Source organism: Myripristis murdjan, chromosome 15, assembly GCF_902150065.1.
Source record: "Myripristis murdjan chromosome 15, fMyrMur1.1, whole genome shotgun sequence".
NCBI classification, from domain to species: domain Eukaryota; kingdom Metazoa; phylum Chordata; class Actinopteri; order Holocentriformes; family Holocentridae; genus Myripristis; species Myripristis murdjan.
The window spans coordinates 11,058,913-11,076,120 of NC_043994.1; the positions used below are offsets into that span (position 1 = coordinate 11,058,913).

At 45.2% G+C, this 17,208-nt stretch overlaps 1 protein-coding gene across 1 annotated transcript in view; it reads left to right on the forward strand.

Annotated features, from left to right (window-relative positions):
* Window positions 1-16,820, forward strand: part of meis1b (Meis homeobox 1 b) — a 91,116-nt gene extending 74,296 nt beyond the window's left edge. The window contains exons 10-13 of the mRNA XM_030070358.1: window positions 5,902-5,960; window positions 8,635-8,724; window positions 9,751-9,848; window positions 15,835-16,820. Of these exons, the coding sequence (XP_029926218.1) occupies window positions 5,902-5,960; window positions 8,635-8,724; window positions 9,751-9,809 (208 nt within the window). The 3' untranslated portion in view covers window positions 9,810-9,848; window positions 15,835-16,820. The remainder of the gene's footprint in view (window positions 1-5,901; window positions 5,961-8,634; window positions 8,725-9,750; window positions 9,849-15,834) is intronic.
* The last annotated feature ends 388 nt before the right edge of the window (window positions 16,821-17,208 follow it).

Genomic DNA, 17,208 nt, shown 5'->3' on the forward strand with positions numbered 1-17,208 from the left:
TGTGTGTGTGTGTGTGTGTGTGTGTGTGTGTGTGTGTGTGTGTGTGTGTGTGTGTGTTTTTCAACCTTTATTTTAGCAGGATATTCTCTGTAGACTGAGATCTCTTTTTTGAGAGTGTCCTGAAACATGGCAAGAAAAAATAAATGAACTTCTGTATGCAAAGTAACACTAAAGATTAAAGCTATTGCACTTCCCCAACACAGTTTAAAATGGCCATTACCTGTAATTTAATCTCATTTAGGGAAATTTGGTCTGAAATTTAGGAGATTTCTGAAGTGTGTTAGTATGTGTGTTTACACTTGTGCAATTGGATGGAAATGTATGTCTTCATTTCTCATAAAAATATAAATATATCATAAATATATAGTATAAAGTGACAGCTCACTAACTGCTGTTGTCCATTTTGTGCATTTGTTTTTGAAAAAGTGCCTCCTTCAAGACAAATGTTTCAATAAAGCACTTTTATAAGAATTGGATTTGTTGCAAAGTGCTTCACACAGAAACAAAGGACAGAAATACAAAAAAAAAAAAAAAAAAACCTTAGCCTGAGTGGTGTTTGAGTTGGGGTGTGTGAGCGAGCGTGTGTGTATTTGCAAGTGTGTAGGAAGGATATATGAGTTGGGCGTTAATTGTGGTTGAGCAGTAGACAATCGATGCTAGCCGCGCAGTGACAACCTGATGATAAGGTACATGATTCTACCCGTCGGAGCTCGCCTTTTTCTCTAGTGCTTTTAAATCACGTTGATTGGCAGCCAGGAGTAGTGTGTGGTTACACAGTTATTTTAAGCGGCCATCGTATTTGAATATGCATGTAAACCTCTGTCAGCCGGCGTGTGCTGAAACACAATGCCGTGCCCCGGTGTGTGTGTGCGTCCGTGATGTTGACATATCCAGCTGTGCACAGAGGCGCGTGTGCATGTGTTTGCACAAATAACTAATGTGACAACGAGGTTCGAGGACACTGTGCATGCATGTGCGTGTTTCAGTTTGTCTCATATTACTAATATAATATTGGTAGTAAGCTCAGGAGATGTGTGTGTGTGTGTGTGGAGTGTGGGCACAGAAATTGAGAACTCCGCATGAATTTAAATCGATGTGCTAGGAGAGTAACCTTTTGTATATCCAATCTGCATCTTTCCACCGCTCGTTATTAAATTATCCCCTAATTGGTCACGCAACAAAGGCAGCTGATGAAAAAGACAATTTCTTGCTTTTAATTGGGCATTTCACGTGCGCTCCGTGTACACCTGTGTGCAGCTGTGTGTATGTGTGTGTGTGTGTGTGCGCCTGTGTGTAATGAGAATAGGACATTAGCAAGGGCTTGGCAGACGCCGTCGCAATCAGTTCCACTCTTTCCAGAGAAGGAGGGAGAGGGGCGGCGAGCGTTAATCGAGACATAAGGAAACTCGAAAAGAGACGGGAAGAGAAATGACGGAGAATAAAATTCGCTCCGTTTTCCTCGTATGACTTCTAAGGGCTTCCAGTCCCTGGCATGACATATGGTGGACATGTTTTTTATCCAAAGCGCCTCACACCACCGTGAGTGCATGCATATTTTAAGCATGCGTGGCCCCGGTGGGAATCAAACTCCCAATCCTGGCAGAGTTAGCGCCATGCTTGACTCACTGAACTACACAGGGCCTCTTTTTTTTTTTTTTTTTTTTGTCACGTCATTTTTCCTTCCTCCTTCTCGCCCTCTCTCTCTCTCTCTCTTTCTGTATTTTTGGCCCAACTTTAGGCGTACCACCAGTGGTGTGTCACGCCAAAATAGCCCAGCCATTGTTGCACCGAGCGGGGCTGAATAGTGCGGCTCATTGTGTTGCGATGGGAGGCAGGGGAATGAACAGGCCATAAACACGGGCCCTATAGCGCCCAGGGGTCGTGCAAAGGTGAAGCCTCACTCCCCTAAAGAGAGGAGCTCTGCTTTTCTGCTCTCTCCCCTTCTGTCTCTCTGCCCCTCTTTATCTCTCTCTGTGTCTCTATCTCTCTCCCTTTCTTACTTCCTCTCTCTCTCTCTGCCCCCTCTCCTCTCTGTCTCCTTCTCTTCCTCTCTCTCTCTCTCTTTCTCTGTCGGCTTATTAACGGTCACAGCAAGAGCGTCTGGTTCGTGGACCGGAGCCCCTTGCCTTTTTCTCTCCCTCTCTCACTCTTTTCCCACTTTCTCACTCCTCCTTCCCTCCCTCTCTCTCTGCCACTCTCCATCGCTCTGTTCCCCTGGCTGCTATTGTGAGAGGCATTTTATCCTTTGTCCCAGCCCCCATGGTGCATCTGGCCTCAGATATGGGGACGACGGGGACAGGAAACCGGCGAGAGTTTTTGGAAGGGGGGTGGGTGTCGGCGGGTTAGTGGGTGGGTTGGTCGCTGGGAGGAGGACTGCCAGTTTCCACCATACAGGGAAGAGTGTGATAAGGAGAAGGAAACAGATAGAGAGAGAATGGGTGAGAGGCGAAATAGAAATGGAATAATTCACAGGCAGAAAGTACAAGTAGTTATTGCAGTAACAGCAGCAACTGAAGAAGTGGTAGCAGTGGGAACAGCAGTAGTGGTGGTAGCAGCAGCAGCAGTCGTAAAAGCAGTAGTAATGGCAATAGTAGCAGTAGCAGCACTACAGCATTAGGTCCAGTAGCAGTAGTGATAGCAGTAATAACCACTGTTGTAGTAGCAGTAGTATTAAAAGCAGTAGAAACAGCAGTAATACCAGTAATAAAAGTGGTAGTAGTAGTAGTAGTAACAGTAGTAATAGTAATATTAAAAACAGTAGTAAGAGCAGTAGTAGTAGTGTTTAAAGTAGTAGTAGCAGCAGCAGTAGCAATAATAATAGTACAGTAGGACTCCCACTTATATGGAATATTTGTAATTTTATTCTTATTTTTTCCCTCCCACTACAAGCTGAGCACCACTCTCCAGTGGCCTACAGTCCAGCAGCCTACCAGTCTAATTTTGTTGTTGTTACAGTATTGTTCTCCAGTAAATCGGCCTATTATTCACTGGTTAGTTTGTTCCTGTGTGCGTGTGTGCGCCGCCGCCGCCGCCGCCACAAGTGATTTCATATCGTTGCAAAGTGCTTGCAGAAAACTGCTGTGTTACTTACAGGTACGTACTGTCTGACTTCATGTTTGTGCTGGTTTAAAGGCTATTTGTCTATGATTCATCGGTCAGTTTGTTCCTGCATGCGTGCGTGTGTGTGTGCGCGCTGCGGCCACAATAAGTGAGTTCTTTGATGATGCTATATTTTCTTTTTATCATCCAAACTTTCAGCTATTTGAAAATACTGTCATTCCCCAGGGGTTTGGATAATCAAGGCTCTACTGTAGTACTAATGGCAGCAGCAGTAACAGTATTAATAGTATCAGTATTAATGGTACTGATATCAGTATTAGCAGTAGTAAAAGTATTAGGAGTATTAGTAGTATTAGTAGTATTAGCAGTATTAGTACTGGTAGTAGCAGGACTAGCAGTAATAGTAATAGTAGCGATGGGCTGTATTGATCCGCTGTAGAAAATTCTTTCATCTCCTCAAATGATACAACGCATGAGCCAAAGAGCAGTAAGGACATTGCCCACAGACAGAACTGGTGATCTCGGTAACATATAATAAATAACATATAGTAAATAAGCATCAGAGGCTCAGTTACTCAGGCACAGCTCCATTACACTCCCTCTAAAGCCCCATCGCACCAGGAACAAACGCTTGCCTGAACCTCTCTGAAGACGTTCTAAGAAGTGCAAATCTATTGCCAAAACAACCTCCTGTGTTGCATCAGTGTATTTTGAGAGAGGAAAAAGGAACAAAGGCGAACCGGTGAGAAAGAAAGGAAGGAAATAGGAGAGAGAGAGAGACGGAGAAAGAGAGGGTGAAAAGGGAGAGAAAGAAGGCGAAGCGGTAGGAGCAGAGAGAGAGGGAGAGGTCAACAGTTAGCCAGCGTTGGCCTAAAGTTGACCCCTTCCTGCTATGAAGGGCCTGGCAAGGAGAGGAGGGCAATAAAAGGAATGCCGAGGCCTCCTCAACACTCCTTCCACACTCCCCCTCGCTCCTCCCCCTGTATCTCCCCCAGCAGAACAGGGTAACTACGGAGGGAGGGATGGAGGGATGGAGGGAGGGGGGGGGCGTTGGTGATAAAACTCCAGACGTTCCCTCATTTGATGGTGCTCTGCCATGTCAGTACATTCTTGCTGCATGCCTCCCTCGCTCTCTTTCCCCCTCTCTCCTAATTCCGATTCAAACATAAAGGACAACATTGCCAAAGCTTCAAGCTGGAAGATCAACCACATCTCCTTCTCTCTTCTTTTTTCTCAAATCAGTTTGGTGCGCCGATGCTTCATTTGCACCCTTATCAAAAATGAACAGTTACAAGACACAAGCATGCTGCTGAGTCCTATCAAAACATTACAGATTATTTATTAGGCTTCAGAAGGTGATGCAGGGTAGATGGTGGTGCAGCAGAGGGTGGAAAAACAGGAGTAGCACCATAAAGCAGTTAGAGTGGGAGTGTTAAAGAGATATAAAATGAGTGGGTACCATTCACTAATTAGGGGTCGAACAGATGCGCTGGCTAGTGTCCTTTTGTTTTTCACCTCTCTCCCTCCACCCTTCCTTCACTCCTCTCCCTTGCCCCTTAAAGACTCTTCAACCGTCCGCCCCCCCTCTTGCCTTTGCTAGCTTCAAAAGTGCGGGATGGCCATTGTTTCGCTAAAAGTTCGACTAATTCCCCCCCCTTTTAAAGATGAAATGGAAGTGTCCGGTGGGGCAACAGCAGGAGCACATAAATCAAGTCAGAAACCCCAAGAGCCCTCTCTCTTCGGGGTCAGCACAGGTCAAAAGGTCATTTCACAAGGGGTTAGCCTGAGCAAGGCCAGAGCACGGCTTGTGTGTGTGTGTGTGTGTGTGTGTGTGTGTGTGAGAGAGAGAGTGTGAATGTGTGTGAAAGAATATATGGGAAAGACTGAGAGAGAAGCAAACCAAAAAATGTGTCTGTATGTTTCTGATTAAAAATTGTGTGCATTCAAGGATGTATGAGTGAAGAGTACATGCTTAAATGTGCATGTGCATGTGTGTGTGTGTGTGTATGTGTGTGTGTATGAACATGCACATGCTAAACGGTGTGACCATGTGCTTTTATTGGAGGTCACAAGGTAAAGAGGTTGGTCCAAGGCTATTTATGCCAAATATACTGCCCCTGTGAAAACACACACACACACACACACACACACACACACTAAAAACAGCCTCTGCTGTCACTGAGAAACACACAGTCACCTGTCTTAACAGAGTCTAACATATCACCCAAAACAATGCCTCTTTCCAATGGCAACGTGACATGTTTCTGTCAGCAACACTTCCCACACAGGCGCGCGCAGAGCCAAGTGTGTTAAACAGTCAGCAATCTCAGCTCGTCGCGAGGTGGAACGTCTCCAACAAAGCGAGATGGGTCGACATGTTTCAAACAGGCAGAGAGAAAATCCCAGTTAAGCCTCACCCTACAAAGACCCCAGTGTTCGGGCTGATGGGACTGCGTATACGTTGAAGCTGTGCAAGTTTGTACAAGTCGCCGTGTTGTGCGTTTTGGAAGACAAGCGGCTCGGTTGTTAAGGTGTGACTTTTCGCCGTGATTCTCCCGGGGCTTTAGCAGGGCTCAGGGTGGCTTCGGGGGGGAATCATTTCTCCATACCACTATTATGGTTAGCTAAGAGAAAGAGGCTGGTTTGGCAATGTGTTTGTTTTCGTGCTGTGCGCCAAGCTTAACGTTTTTTTGGGTCTTAGTCAGCGATTTTTGCCTCATCTTGTTTTGAGAAATACACTGACTCTGTTCTCTCTCTGTTCACCCTTCTCACCCTCCCCGTCTTCTCTTTCCTCCCCTCCCTCCATCTGTCCTCTCCCTCTTTTTCCTTCTCTTCCTTTAGGTTCATTAACGCAAGGAGGAGAATAGTCCAGCCCATGATCGACCAGTCGAACCGTGCAGGCAAGTCTCCTATAGTTACTGTATTCAAGTCGCGCGGGCGAAAGCCGTCCACAATCCATGCACCCGGAGGCCCCTCAGCTGGTAAATACAGGCCTGCCCCCCCTCCCCATCCTGGAATGTCCTCAACTTTTAGGGGGTTTCCCCCTTACTGGAGTGACTGACCACTAAAATGAAGAGCCAAAAGTTACAACATTAACCACAAGCACTAATTTACTTTGACATGCAATTTGGGGTGAGAAACAATTTATTAATAATTTGGCTGAAATTTAGTTAACGATGAGTGGATTTCTTGTTTTTTTTTTAGCCTGTAAACAAAACTAGCTGTGTTCTCGGTAGTTTGCCCTTAACCCCTTGCCTCCCACCCTTCGCCAACCAGGCAAAAAAAAAAAAAAAAAAAAAAAAAACACAAAACAAAACACTGAAGCCCTCTTCCCTCCCTGGCTCAAAGCAAAACAGAAGAGAACTACACCCATTTCTTTTTTTGGGTGACCCTTGTTTGGCTGTTTGGCTCCAGACCTGTTTTTACCTCTCTCTCTCCCCTCCCTCTCCTCCTTTAAACTCCCCCGTCCCCATTTGCGGTTGTTTGAGGGAGCGAGTGAGTGAGTGAGCGGTCCCCCTGGTGCATGGCTTGGTTTGGACTGCCGTAAACTTTATTACCTGTAATAGGGGTCAGAGGTCAGAGTGGCATTAGGGGCGCAGTAAAGTTCAAAGGCATTCAGTGGGGCCGAGTTCTTGTTTTTGCTTGAGTGACCCCCAAACAGCCTACATCGGAGGTAAGTGGATTTCTATGAGGGAGCAGAACAATGGAGGCGGGCAAAAAAAGGAGCCCTATCATGTTTCACCCACTTATAGTTGCTGCTCAGTTATAGCCAGTATTTATTAGATAAAGCATTTAGGTGAGGGCATATTCTGAGGTCATTCAGCAAAAATGACTTACTGTTGCCAGCACAAAAAGCAAAACTGATTTCTGAGCCTGGAGTTGATTTTGTTCTTTTGATGATGTATAGAAGCTATATGGATAGGAAAGGAGGAGCAATTACAGCGTACTGCAGCAGTAATGGTGTGAGGAAACATGGGATTATTTTTCTGCATGACAATCCTTAAATATCATTTAGATAGGAAGAGATTTGGTTTCACAATGAGACATCCACCATTTGAGAAGAAAGTGACGCCTGCTGTTATGAAATGATGGCTGACATTGCAGATAACCATTCTCACGGTTTGGATCATGTCACGGTTTTGTGTCACACATCGTATCATTTTTCATATCAGTTTTCAAAAAGAAAAGGAGTCAAATATAACTTGCTTTTCATTTATTTGGTAAAACACATTTCCAAAGCTTTCCAAGTTTTTCTCCTCGACCACTATCTATGGCTGCTTTTGCATGCTCTCTTCACGTCACCATACTATGGGTGCATAAAATTTTATTCACTGTGATGGTTCAATTTTGCGAAGTGATCCGCGCGCATGTGCACATGCATGCCAAACTGTGGGAGGTGATCTGTTGTACCCCTGGCTCAGGGGTATTCAATTAAATTTCAAGAGTTCAGGTTACTCCAAGTTCCTCCCCAGCAAAGGTCCAAACCATCATATCTAATTTTTTTGTGGTTTGTGGGCCTGTATGGATGTTGTATTGAGGCGCTATATATGTATAGCTGTGGGTATATAACTACAAAATGTAACAAAGTACAAAACAAAAAGTACCTTTTCTAGCCATTCTCACATTAGACACATAATGAAAGTATGAAAAAGTAATAAAAAATAAAAAAATAAAAAAATATCAAAATAATGTTTCCCTTCAAAGTAGCAATGAAAATAAAATACTGCTCAGACTGTGTCTTCTTCCTGAGCATTTATCAGTAATCTGTGTGTAACATGAAGTGTCTGTTGCCAAACTGAGGTAACATCAGGCAGGACAGAAAAACACAGCAGTTTTACTGGATGAAAAACAAAGTGATTGAAAACAGTGCCTCTTAACTGCTGATGTCACGCTGAACCAGTAGGCATGAGTAAAAATTTCAACCAATGAAAACCTCACCTTTTTTCAACAATCACACCTTTTCCACCAAATGAAATTCTCTTTCTCTCACTAACTGATCACCCATTGGTTTACACTTTTGAACAATGCCTCTTTGTGTTAAGCCCCACCCCCAACAACCTGTTTCAACAAGAAATACATCAAAATAAGGAAGCAAGGTGCTCTCAGAACCTCATTTCATAGTGCCTCTAAGTGACACGGAGCAGTTTTTATGGTGTCATGCTGTCAGTCAAACCTGTTGTCATCTTCCAAATGGTGCACATCTCATTTCTGGGGGGTGGGGGGGGGTCCACTTTGTCGTTTTTTTTTTTTTTTTTTTTAACAAAACAGAGACCCAGCTTTGGAGTGAAACCTTCCCATACCATAGTGCACTCTGAATTCTCACCGGCCGATCCCTATTAAGGCATTTAGACGCATTAAAGTCTATCAGGGGCTTACAGTGGAGAGCCGGCTGGAGAGACAGAGAGCAGAATGACGTTGAGACACAACAGCGGCTCCCTGTGCGTGCACCGGCCAACAGATGATCCCGCTTCGGCCACTGAGCCTTAATTAAAAGCACTAATTGACCACTCCGTCCCCTCCCTCCAATCCCTCCCTCCCTGCCGCCCTCCCTTCCGTCTCCTCCTCCATCCACAGTAAGTCAAGGAGCTCCCTACAATCCAGATGGCCAGCCGATGGGGGGCTTCGTCATGGACGGCCAGCAGCACATGGGAATCAGACCACCTGGTAAGGCTTTCTCTGCGTGTCTGTCCCTTCCTTTCTTTCCTCGCTCCCTCCCTCGCTTTTTCCTCCTTTTTGCCTCTTTTTCCTGTCTCGCTCTCTCCTTGTTCGCTGTCTCTCACTCAGTTTTTCCTCCTCTCCCCTTGTCTGTCTCTCTCTCTCTCTCTTGCAAGGTGTTGCTGTGTCTCATATCTCCTTGCGTTGAGCGTACTTTACCTGCTCCTTGCCTCTTCCCACACACGAGCGCTTAGTGGAAGCTATATGGTGCTGTGTGGTGGTTTAAGCATAAGCCGTACAGTATGGGCACCCTCAGACACGCAGATAAAGATGCACACACACGGAGACACACACGCACAACCTCCCCCCTCCTCGACGCACAAACTAGAACAGGTGTGGTCAATCACATTACACAACCATCTCCTTCCTTCCCTCGCTTGCCTCGCTCCCTCGCTCTCAGTCCCTCTCTCACGCCATCAGGTCTAATCCCAGAGTTTGTCCTTAAGCTCCTCTCCTCCTCCTCTATCCCCTGTTTTCTGGGATTCTCTCAAGTCTCTAACCCTATCTCACCCTCCACTCAAAGTCAGCAGGTTTGGATAAACTGCCAGGCTACTTAACCCCCACCACCACCACCACCACCCCACCTCCTCCCCTCCTTCCCTGCTAGATTTAAGCCAGTATGCTCCTCTGCTATGTTGTCTGTCAAGTTAGTTTCACAGAGAAACCAGCCTTGGCTATGTACCTCTGTGCATTTCCTCTTTCAGTTCGCAAAGCTTCTTTATGGTTTGGCACAGGAGCTAGTTGCAAGGACGTCTTTCAAACATGAAAAATCGGTGTAGATAAAGGCATACGATGCGTTGTCTACAATACGAACACAATTGTAGCGCTGAGTTTAGGAGCTCAATTCCCACTGGGGCCAATCACATGCAAAAAAAAAAAAAAAAAAGGAAGACCTTGTTGTCAATTGCCTTGTTTTCTACCTTTTTTTTTGTTGTGGTTTTGCATTTAAAGCCCCTCTCTGTCTGTGTCATTCAGGCCCTATGGGTGGAATGGGCATGAACATGGGCATGGAAGGACAGTGGCACTACATGTAGCCCCTCCCCATTCTGACCAATTGCAACGCAAAGGGGGATGTAAGTACACACTGGCACACACAAACCACTATTGACACTGCTATTTCACTTTCAGAAGGCACGGATGTACTTTTACGTTACAACTTAAAACATTTGACATAAAAGCGACACTTACCCTTACAAAATGACAGACAATGCAGAATTGAAACAAGTTATGAGACTTGTTAAAAGACAGCACGTGGCTCTTTGGCAGACTAGATCCTCTTTATTTTAAAGATACTGAATGATGACGGTATACTCTTTTTTCCACAAAATGGATATATTTGGAAATAGTATCTTAATTCATTTTTTATATGCCTGAGTGCGCATTTCTCACATGGGAGGAAATGTCCATATGTTTAAATGGGCTGTGTGTTACAACCAGCTTCTTTTCCTCCCAAGCTGATTTTCTCTGTTACTCGCTCTCTCCCTCTGTCCTTTCTCGCCCTCAGTCTGGTGATAAGAGCCTTTGATCACAACCTTGTAACTCTTTGTGTATGTGTGTGCGTGTGTGTGTGTGTGGTTTCCCACTCCCACATATCCAGTGGCCACAGGACTAAACATCAGACCTATCAGAGAGGAGGGGAAAGAGGAGAAGCTTTTCAGAGCAAGAAGTAGAGATAGAGAAACAAAAGACAGGGCAGAGAGAGAGTGAGAGTGAGGGAGAGCAAGAACATGGATGTGATATGCATGCAGGCACACATGCATACTCACACACAGTACACGTTTTCAAGCCAAACAATTAATCATTCCAATATGTTCTGAATGTTTAAAGAGTTGTTTGCTGGTTTTTGTACACTCCTTTGGCAATGTTGTTTCTGATAAACACCCGTGCTGATAAAGTTATTTAATTGAATTTGGGAGGGGAGGGGGGCAACCAGAAAGGAGGGGGAAGGAAAGGAGGGGTGATGGGAAGGAAGGAGGGTGGGGATGAGGTTGGAGGGGTGGGGGGTTGTGTGCTGTGGGGGCAGGTGGGACGTTGCCATGGCAACAGACTGATTGGCAAAAATGTAGGCAGGCGGCGGCGGTGCAAGGAGAGAGGGAGAGAGAGAGAGAGAAGTGAGCGCCCCTTAAGTGTCATAAATCTGCCGGGTTGCAGTTGATGCATGAGCCACATTAATACACACACTAACCAGCTAGACAACACCAGCTAGAGGAGTCCTCTCTGTCTCTCTCTCTTTTTCTTGGTGTGTCTCTCGCTCCCTCCCATCCCTATTTTCTCTGTTTTTCTCATTCTGTCACATTTTCTCTTTCCTCTCCCTCTGTCTCTTTCACACAAACTCCCTTTCTCTGTTTCTCTAAACCTCTTATTTTCTTTCTCTCCCTTTCTCTTCCCAACCTCTCTCTCTCTTTCTTGCTCTGTCTCTCTCTCTCTCTCTCACCTCCTCGCGCTCTCCCCCTCTCTCTTTCTGTCTCTCTCTCGCTGTGTCTCTCACTCTCTCTCTCTCGCCCCAGGGCCAAATAGACTCCCACATAATTCTGGATGTATACAGGCTTGGTGTTGTCACAGTGTAGAGTGTGTATAAAGTGGCTACGGGTCCAATCGATCTGGAACATCATTGTTTGGTTTGTGTGTGTGTGTTTTTATGCCATACATGTGTGCCTGTGTGTATGTATGTGTATGTGCATACATGTGCATACCATATACACACATTCATATGTGAAATTTGTGCATGTGAATGGGGGTGTACGCGCGTGTACAAATGTGCATGCGCATGCAACTGTATATATGTATGTGTGGATGCATGCATGTGCGTGTGTGTGTGTATGGTAATAGGATTACTCCTGGCACAGGGAGGGGACATAAACTAGTGCAAAATGGAGGAGGTAGCCAGCAGGGTATGGAGCTTAGCTGGGCCTAATTGACTAGATCCAAATTAAATATGCCATCACCAGAGGTGTGACCAATGGATTTGACTTATTCAGTTTACAAAAATAGAGACCATTAACCCTCCACAGAATGTGTGTGCATGTGTGTGTATATATGCCACACTGAACCCCCCCCCCACTTTCCCTTTACATGCCGCCCTTGTTTCCGTTGTGCGCGTCCACAACCAAAACAAAGGAGGAGAATCTCGCATCGAATTGCAACTTGGCATCATTCAGGTTTGAAATGCAAGGAAACATGGTTATAGAGAGGTTGTGCTTTTGGAATGAGATGTGTGTGAGTGTGTGTGTGTATATGCACTTCTGTGTGTGTGTGTCTGTGTGTGTGTGTGTAAACATGAGGGCTGGTTCGCCGTGTCCAAGCGGCCTCTTTCCAGCAGCTGCTAGCCTTCCCAGCAGACCTTGCTTTAAACAGCCTCAATTTGCCTGCTGAATCTCGTAATTGGGCCACCAGAGGAATCCTCTGTGAGACGAGCAGAGCGCGGAGAAAGAGAGGGGTAGACGGCGGAAGAAAAAGAGAGAGAGAGGGAGAAGGGGAAGACGGAAAGAGGGAGGGGCGGATGAAGAGATGGCGAGGGAGAGGGGAGTAAACGGTGAGAGGGAGGGGGGAGAGGGAGAGATGGAGGAGGGAACGAAAAGGAGAGGAGCAATGAGAAAAAGAGAGGGTGACAGAAATGTATGTCTGCTCTTCCTCCTGGTCATTTCTTTACAGCTTCATCTGCTAGCCGTTGCTGCTAGCTTGTCTCACTCAAATATTGTTACTTTCCTTTCTAGGTCAATTAAATGTAAGTGATGTGTTATATTCTTTCATGACCAATTAAATTAATAGGTTATTACGAGGGGGAGAAAACGTTATCTTATTTGATTAAGAGAGCACAGGTTCATTATATTTTATAAGCAATTTTCATTAGCAGAGTTGAGGTTTTGTTACCGCGGGGCTAAATTGAGCGGTTATTGTGCAGGGGAGTGCTGAGCCTTGATACAGAAGGTGTGCCTAGCAGTCACACTGCAACATTAGTTAAAACTAAAGCCAATTAGTCCTGCTTAGTGAGGAGCGTTATGCTTTCCACCCGATGATGATTACAGAGCCTATATCCCCTTGCGAAACAATACACCTGTCAGCGGAGATGAAGCCCAGCAAGTGAAGCAGAAGAGAGCTGAGCCTTTGATAGCGGCGAGAATGACTCTCTTATGACCCTTACCCCCTTTCTCTTCTTCCTCTCCCCTGCTTTCCCTCTTCCACGAAATTAGCCAGGGGTGGCCCCTGAAAACTGTAATTTTCAGCTCCAGGACAATAGTTATCACAGGGTGGAAGAATTAATTACGGTGCAGGGCGTATGGAATTTTTTCTGGCCCTCCCCGTTAGGAGGTTTTCCCAAAACGCTGGGCAGAACGCTCGAGTGAACGCCGCCTGTAACCCCTCTGCTGCCAGTCTCGGCTGGAGACCCTTTGTCCCAGGATTCATTGCTCCAATCATTAAGCGCAAGTTTGTTAACCTTCCGCTGAGGGTCAAGATCCCTACCCTCAGCCCCCCACCCTCCACTTCTCTTTCTGGTGGATGAACTTTTGCTATTAACGAACAGTGGAAAAAAAAAACAAGTCCCGATGGGGATTTGGTGCCCCCTTGTATTGTTATCATGAATGTGTGTCCCTGTTGATTTGGCCCCTCTGGAATCCCCCTTGGAGACTGAGAAAGGAGGCCTAGAGCTCAATGTATTGATTGGCTTATTAAGTGAAAAACCTTATTAGCAATGTGTGCTCCTTCAAGCACGCATAGTGTTTATTAGAGCTTTGACATGGACTTCTTTCCAGCCATCAGGAGGCTTTCAGTAACATCAGATGCATATTCAGCAACAACAACTTAAAGTGGTAATCCTTAAGAACATCTTAAGCCCGCATTGCTGTGGTGTTCACTGCACGTCCCAGAGATCACATGTCAATCAAACCGTGTGTCCAGGACTGTGGCGTCTTTCTCCTTGGGCTTTCTGTTGATGGAGTTTGAGTTTGTGTAGGTGTTGCTTTTTTTGTCTGCTCAGCCACGGTGGCTATCACTGCTCATGCTCGCTCCCCACTTCTTCTGTTTCTATAAACATCACTTCCAGGGGAAAGACCTACCAGACACCAAGTGGTTAGAACAGAGGATGAACCAGCATTCATCAACTGACAATAGGCTGAATTATTTTCCTGTTAAATCAATCAATAGATCGCCGCAAAGCTTATAATTTATTTTTAGAGTCTCTCCCAAAACAGAAAGATCACAGATTTGATGCCAGCAGCTATTGCGTCCATCGACAGATTGTCCTCTACAAAGATGTCATCCCTGCACTGTGGGAAAACAAGGTTCAGACTTCTACATTTTGTGACCGGGCATGTTTTCTCAGAGGGTACCAGCTCACTGTAAGCAAGCTAATAGAGGCTAGCGTAGCTTGCCTAGCAACGGGAACGCAGCTCACCTGGCCATTATGCAAGTCACACTTTTTCTCTTCAGTAGCCCAGGTCAACACTGTTGGATTAGGGGTCAAACAAGCAAAGGCTTTTGCGTCCACTCCTCTATTGTCCTCCTCCCTCTGCACCTCCTTGTCCTTTTCCCTGCCCGCCTTTTGTGTCGTCCTTAGTGGCCCTCTTAGATCATTGTGTGAGTGGCATACACGTGGACGGGCCCCGGGCGCTCTCAGGTGACGGGCGGCAATGAGCCTCACCTCACCTCTTTGGTTTCGACAACAATGGCTGTGGTTCCTCAGCGACGCTTTTCGACCCGCAGAGATGGATGGTGGCTATTGTTGCCTTTAGAGAAGAAAGTGTAGGGGGAGAAGAGGACTAAGATAGATTTCTTTACCTCATTTTTCATCATGTGACAACACTTGTTGGTGTGTCGTTTTAAGGCATTTTGACTGATATTTGGCATAAATGAGGTAGTTGCATACAAGCATCCATTCCCTAAATCTGATATTCCCTACTTCAAGGCACAAGCCTTGAAGTACACAAGTGCACAATCATCACTAAATCAAGATTTGTTTCATTTTATGTCACATTAATACCAGCCCTTAGCCATCTACTTCTCATAGATAATTTTGTCTTCTTGGTTGGCTGTTTTACAGCTGGCTGTTCACTTTGTTAGTCGAGTTGATTGCTGTGAGCTGACTTAAAACAATCAAATGATCAATCAAAGGCTAATTTTGAGTTTCCTTGTAGCCCGGTTAAAGAGATTATCTTGGAAATGTTAAGCACTGGCCCTTAGTATCACTTCAAGTCGATCATGTGTGTTTGGTCTCTAAGTCCTCTCCTACTGTTAAAGTAGCATTACTGAGGGTGTAGGATTAACTCACTAAACCCTCCAATGCTCTCCCTCCTTCTCTCTCTCTTACATCTACACATATACAACCTTAGTGAAGGGCAGGCTTGGGTTGGTGCTTTGACCTACATTACTACTGTGTTGGATGGATCTGCAGTCTGGTAGTTATCTATAGTCCCATATGATACTGTTCCTCAAGGGTGCTTACTACCCCAACTGTGTTCATGTACTATTAGCTCTCAGATGTAACATGAGAGTATGCTTTCAGAAGTCTAGTGTGATCTATTGTCATGTTTAATGAATGATTAATGACACCTAACCCAACTCATTCAACAATTTGCTGTTGCATTTAAATGCTATCTCCCTGATGTAACGACAGTATGCCGGCATGGTGGGAACTTAGTAGCATTTGCACGACTTGACCCATGGTCTATTGTTAAGATTTCAATACACTGATCAAATTTGTATATCATCACTGCCTTTCAGGAACTAAGAATAACAGCCTTGGTTTTAGCCTGACAATAACATATTGCTGAGTTCATCCTTGGGTTGTGAAAGGGTTTGTTGAGCTCATAGAGGACCATGTAATCCTTCAATCTAAGTTACATGGCAATTCCCAAAACTGCAGTTCGAAGGTTTGCCCACAGTAACATTGATATGTAAAATGTGTCGGTGTAAATTGTCTTACTAGAGACACCCAAATGAATTCCCTCTCTGATCAGCCATTTTGGTTCACAGCACATTCCGACCTGCTGAATGCTGACTCACTTATTCTCCTGTGCAAAACTCATCACTGATCTGCTATTTTGCTTTTCTCTCTTTCTGTAGAACTGCAGGGCATACCAGGGGATTACCTGTCTCACAGAGGCCTACTGAGCATGGGGACAGGACCTCCCTGACTTCCTGACGACAACGACCAACAGCGACCCCTCTGTCCACTTCCAAGACCCAGGAACATTTGATCCAGCTGATATCTGCACCGTGGAAACCTCTCCACGAGTGCCTACGACCCCTGTCTACTTTTCCAGCAATGTTGATGCACAGAAGATCAAGTCTCCAACCCAGATGCCCCCCTCGATGCCCCTCTCGACGGACCGCTGCTTCTTCTCCAGTGGGCCGACACTAGACTCCAACCCCCTGACATCCGCTAGGTTCAAATGGATTCCTCCGTCAAAAAGTGACTGCGACTGAGAGCATCGACGAAACGCCAGAGACACATTGGGTTGTTTGCCAGAACCTCGGCAAACAAGGCACCTGGTAATATATACTAGACTCCTTGACAAAATAAAAGAGACTTTCTGTGAAGAGCACTCCACTCTTTGGAACGATGGAATTGGACCAAGGAGAAGCCAATGTCTGTATTTGACAGGACACTAACAAAGCAAAAGAGGTGCCCTTTAAAAAAATATATAGGATTGAAGCGTGGAAGAGGAGACAGCAAGAGAAAGAGAGAGAAAAGAGAAAGATTGAAAGATTAAAAGTATAACTATATCAACTCCTAGTGTGGGAAGCAAGTGGAGGAGGAAAACATACTGTATACTGTTGTAAAATTACGCTGGACTCTCACGAGAACTGGGAATTTAAGTATTGTAAATGCTATTGTATTGTTCTGCATATTATGTTGTTTCTAATAGATTTTTTAAAAAAGGATGTGAACTTTTTTCTCTTTTTTTCTGGTTTCTTTCCACACTATGTGTGTGCCGTCTCTCCATAAACTTTGACTTCCTACCCCGCCTCCCCTTCCTCCATTGAATCACCTTGCGTTTTCAAAAGGAAAAAAAAAATATGTGAATAAACCAACAATTCGATCAATCTGCCATTTCTCCCAGGCCTTTATTTGGATTGGTGAGTGAGTGAGAGTGATTGTGTTGATGACATCATGGTTCAGTTTTCCTGTGTTTACAGCTGCACACGGTCCATCCAGGTACTAGCAGTGTGCAGTTTACCTGCTAGCCTGTCTCTGTACATTGCTGTTGGTCTGTCAAAACCTCATCACTCCAACTTTAGTGATTTTTGATGACCATATCACTTCTATTAATGGAGCGCAAGCTCCTCTGTGGATTGAGAAAATGATCCAACTTCTTGGGCTAAATTAACCCTTTAATAACCCACTGCATAAAGTCAGACATACAAAAAGCTGTTTTTCCTAGTTACTGATGGTTTGCCATTGCACAGCTGTTCATTTTTCACCATTCTACACTC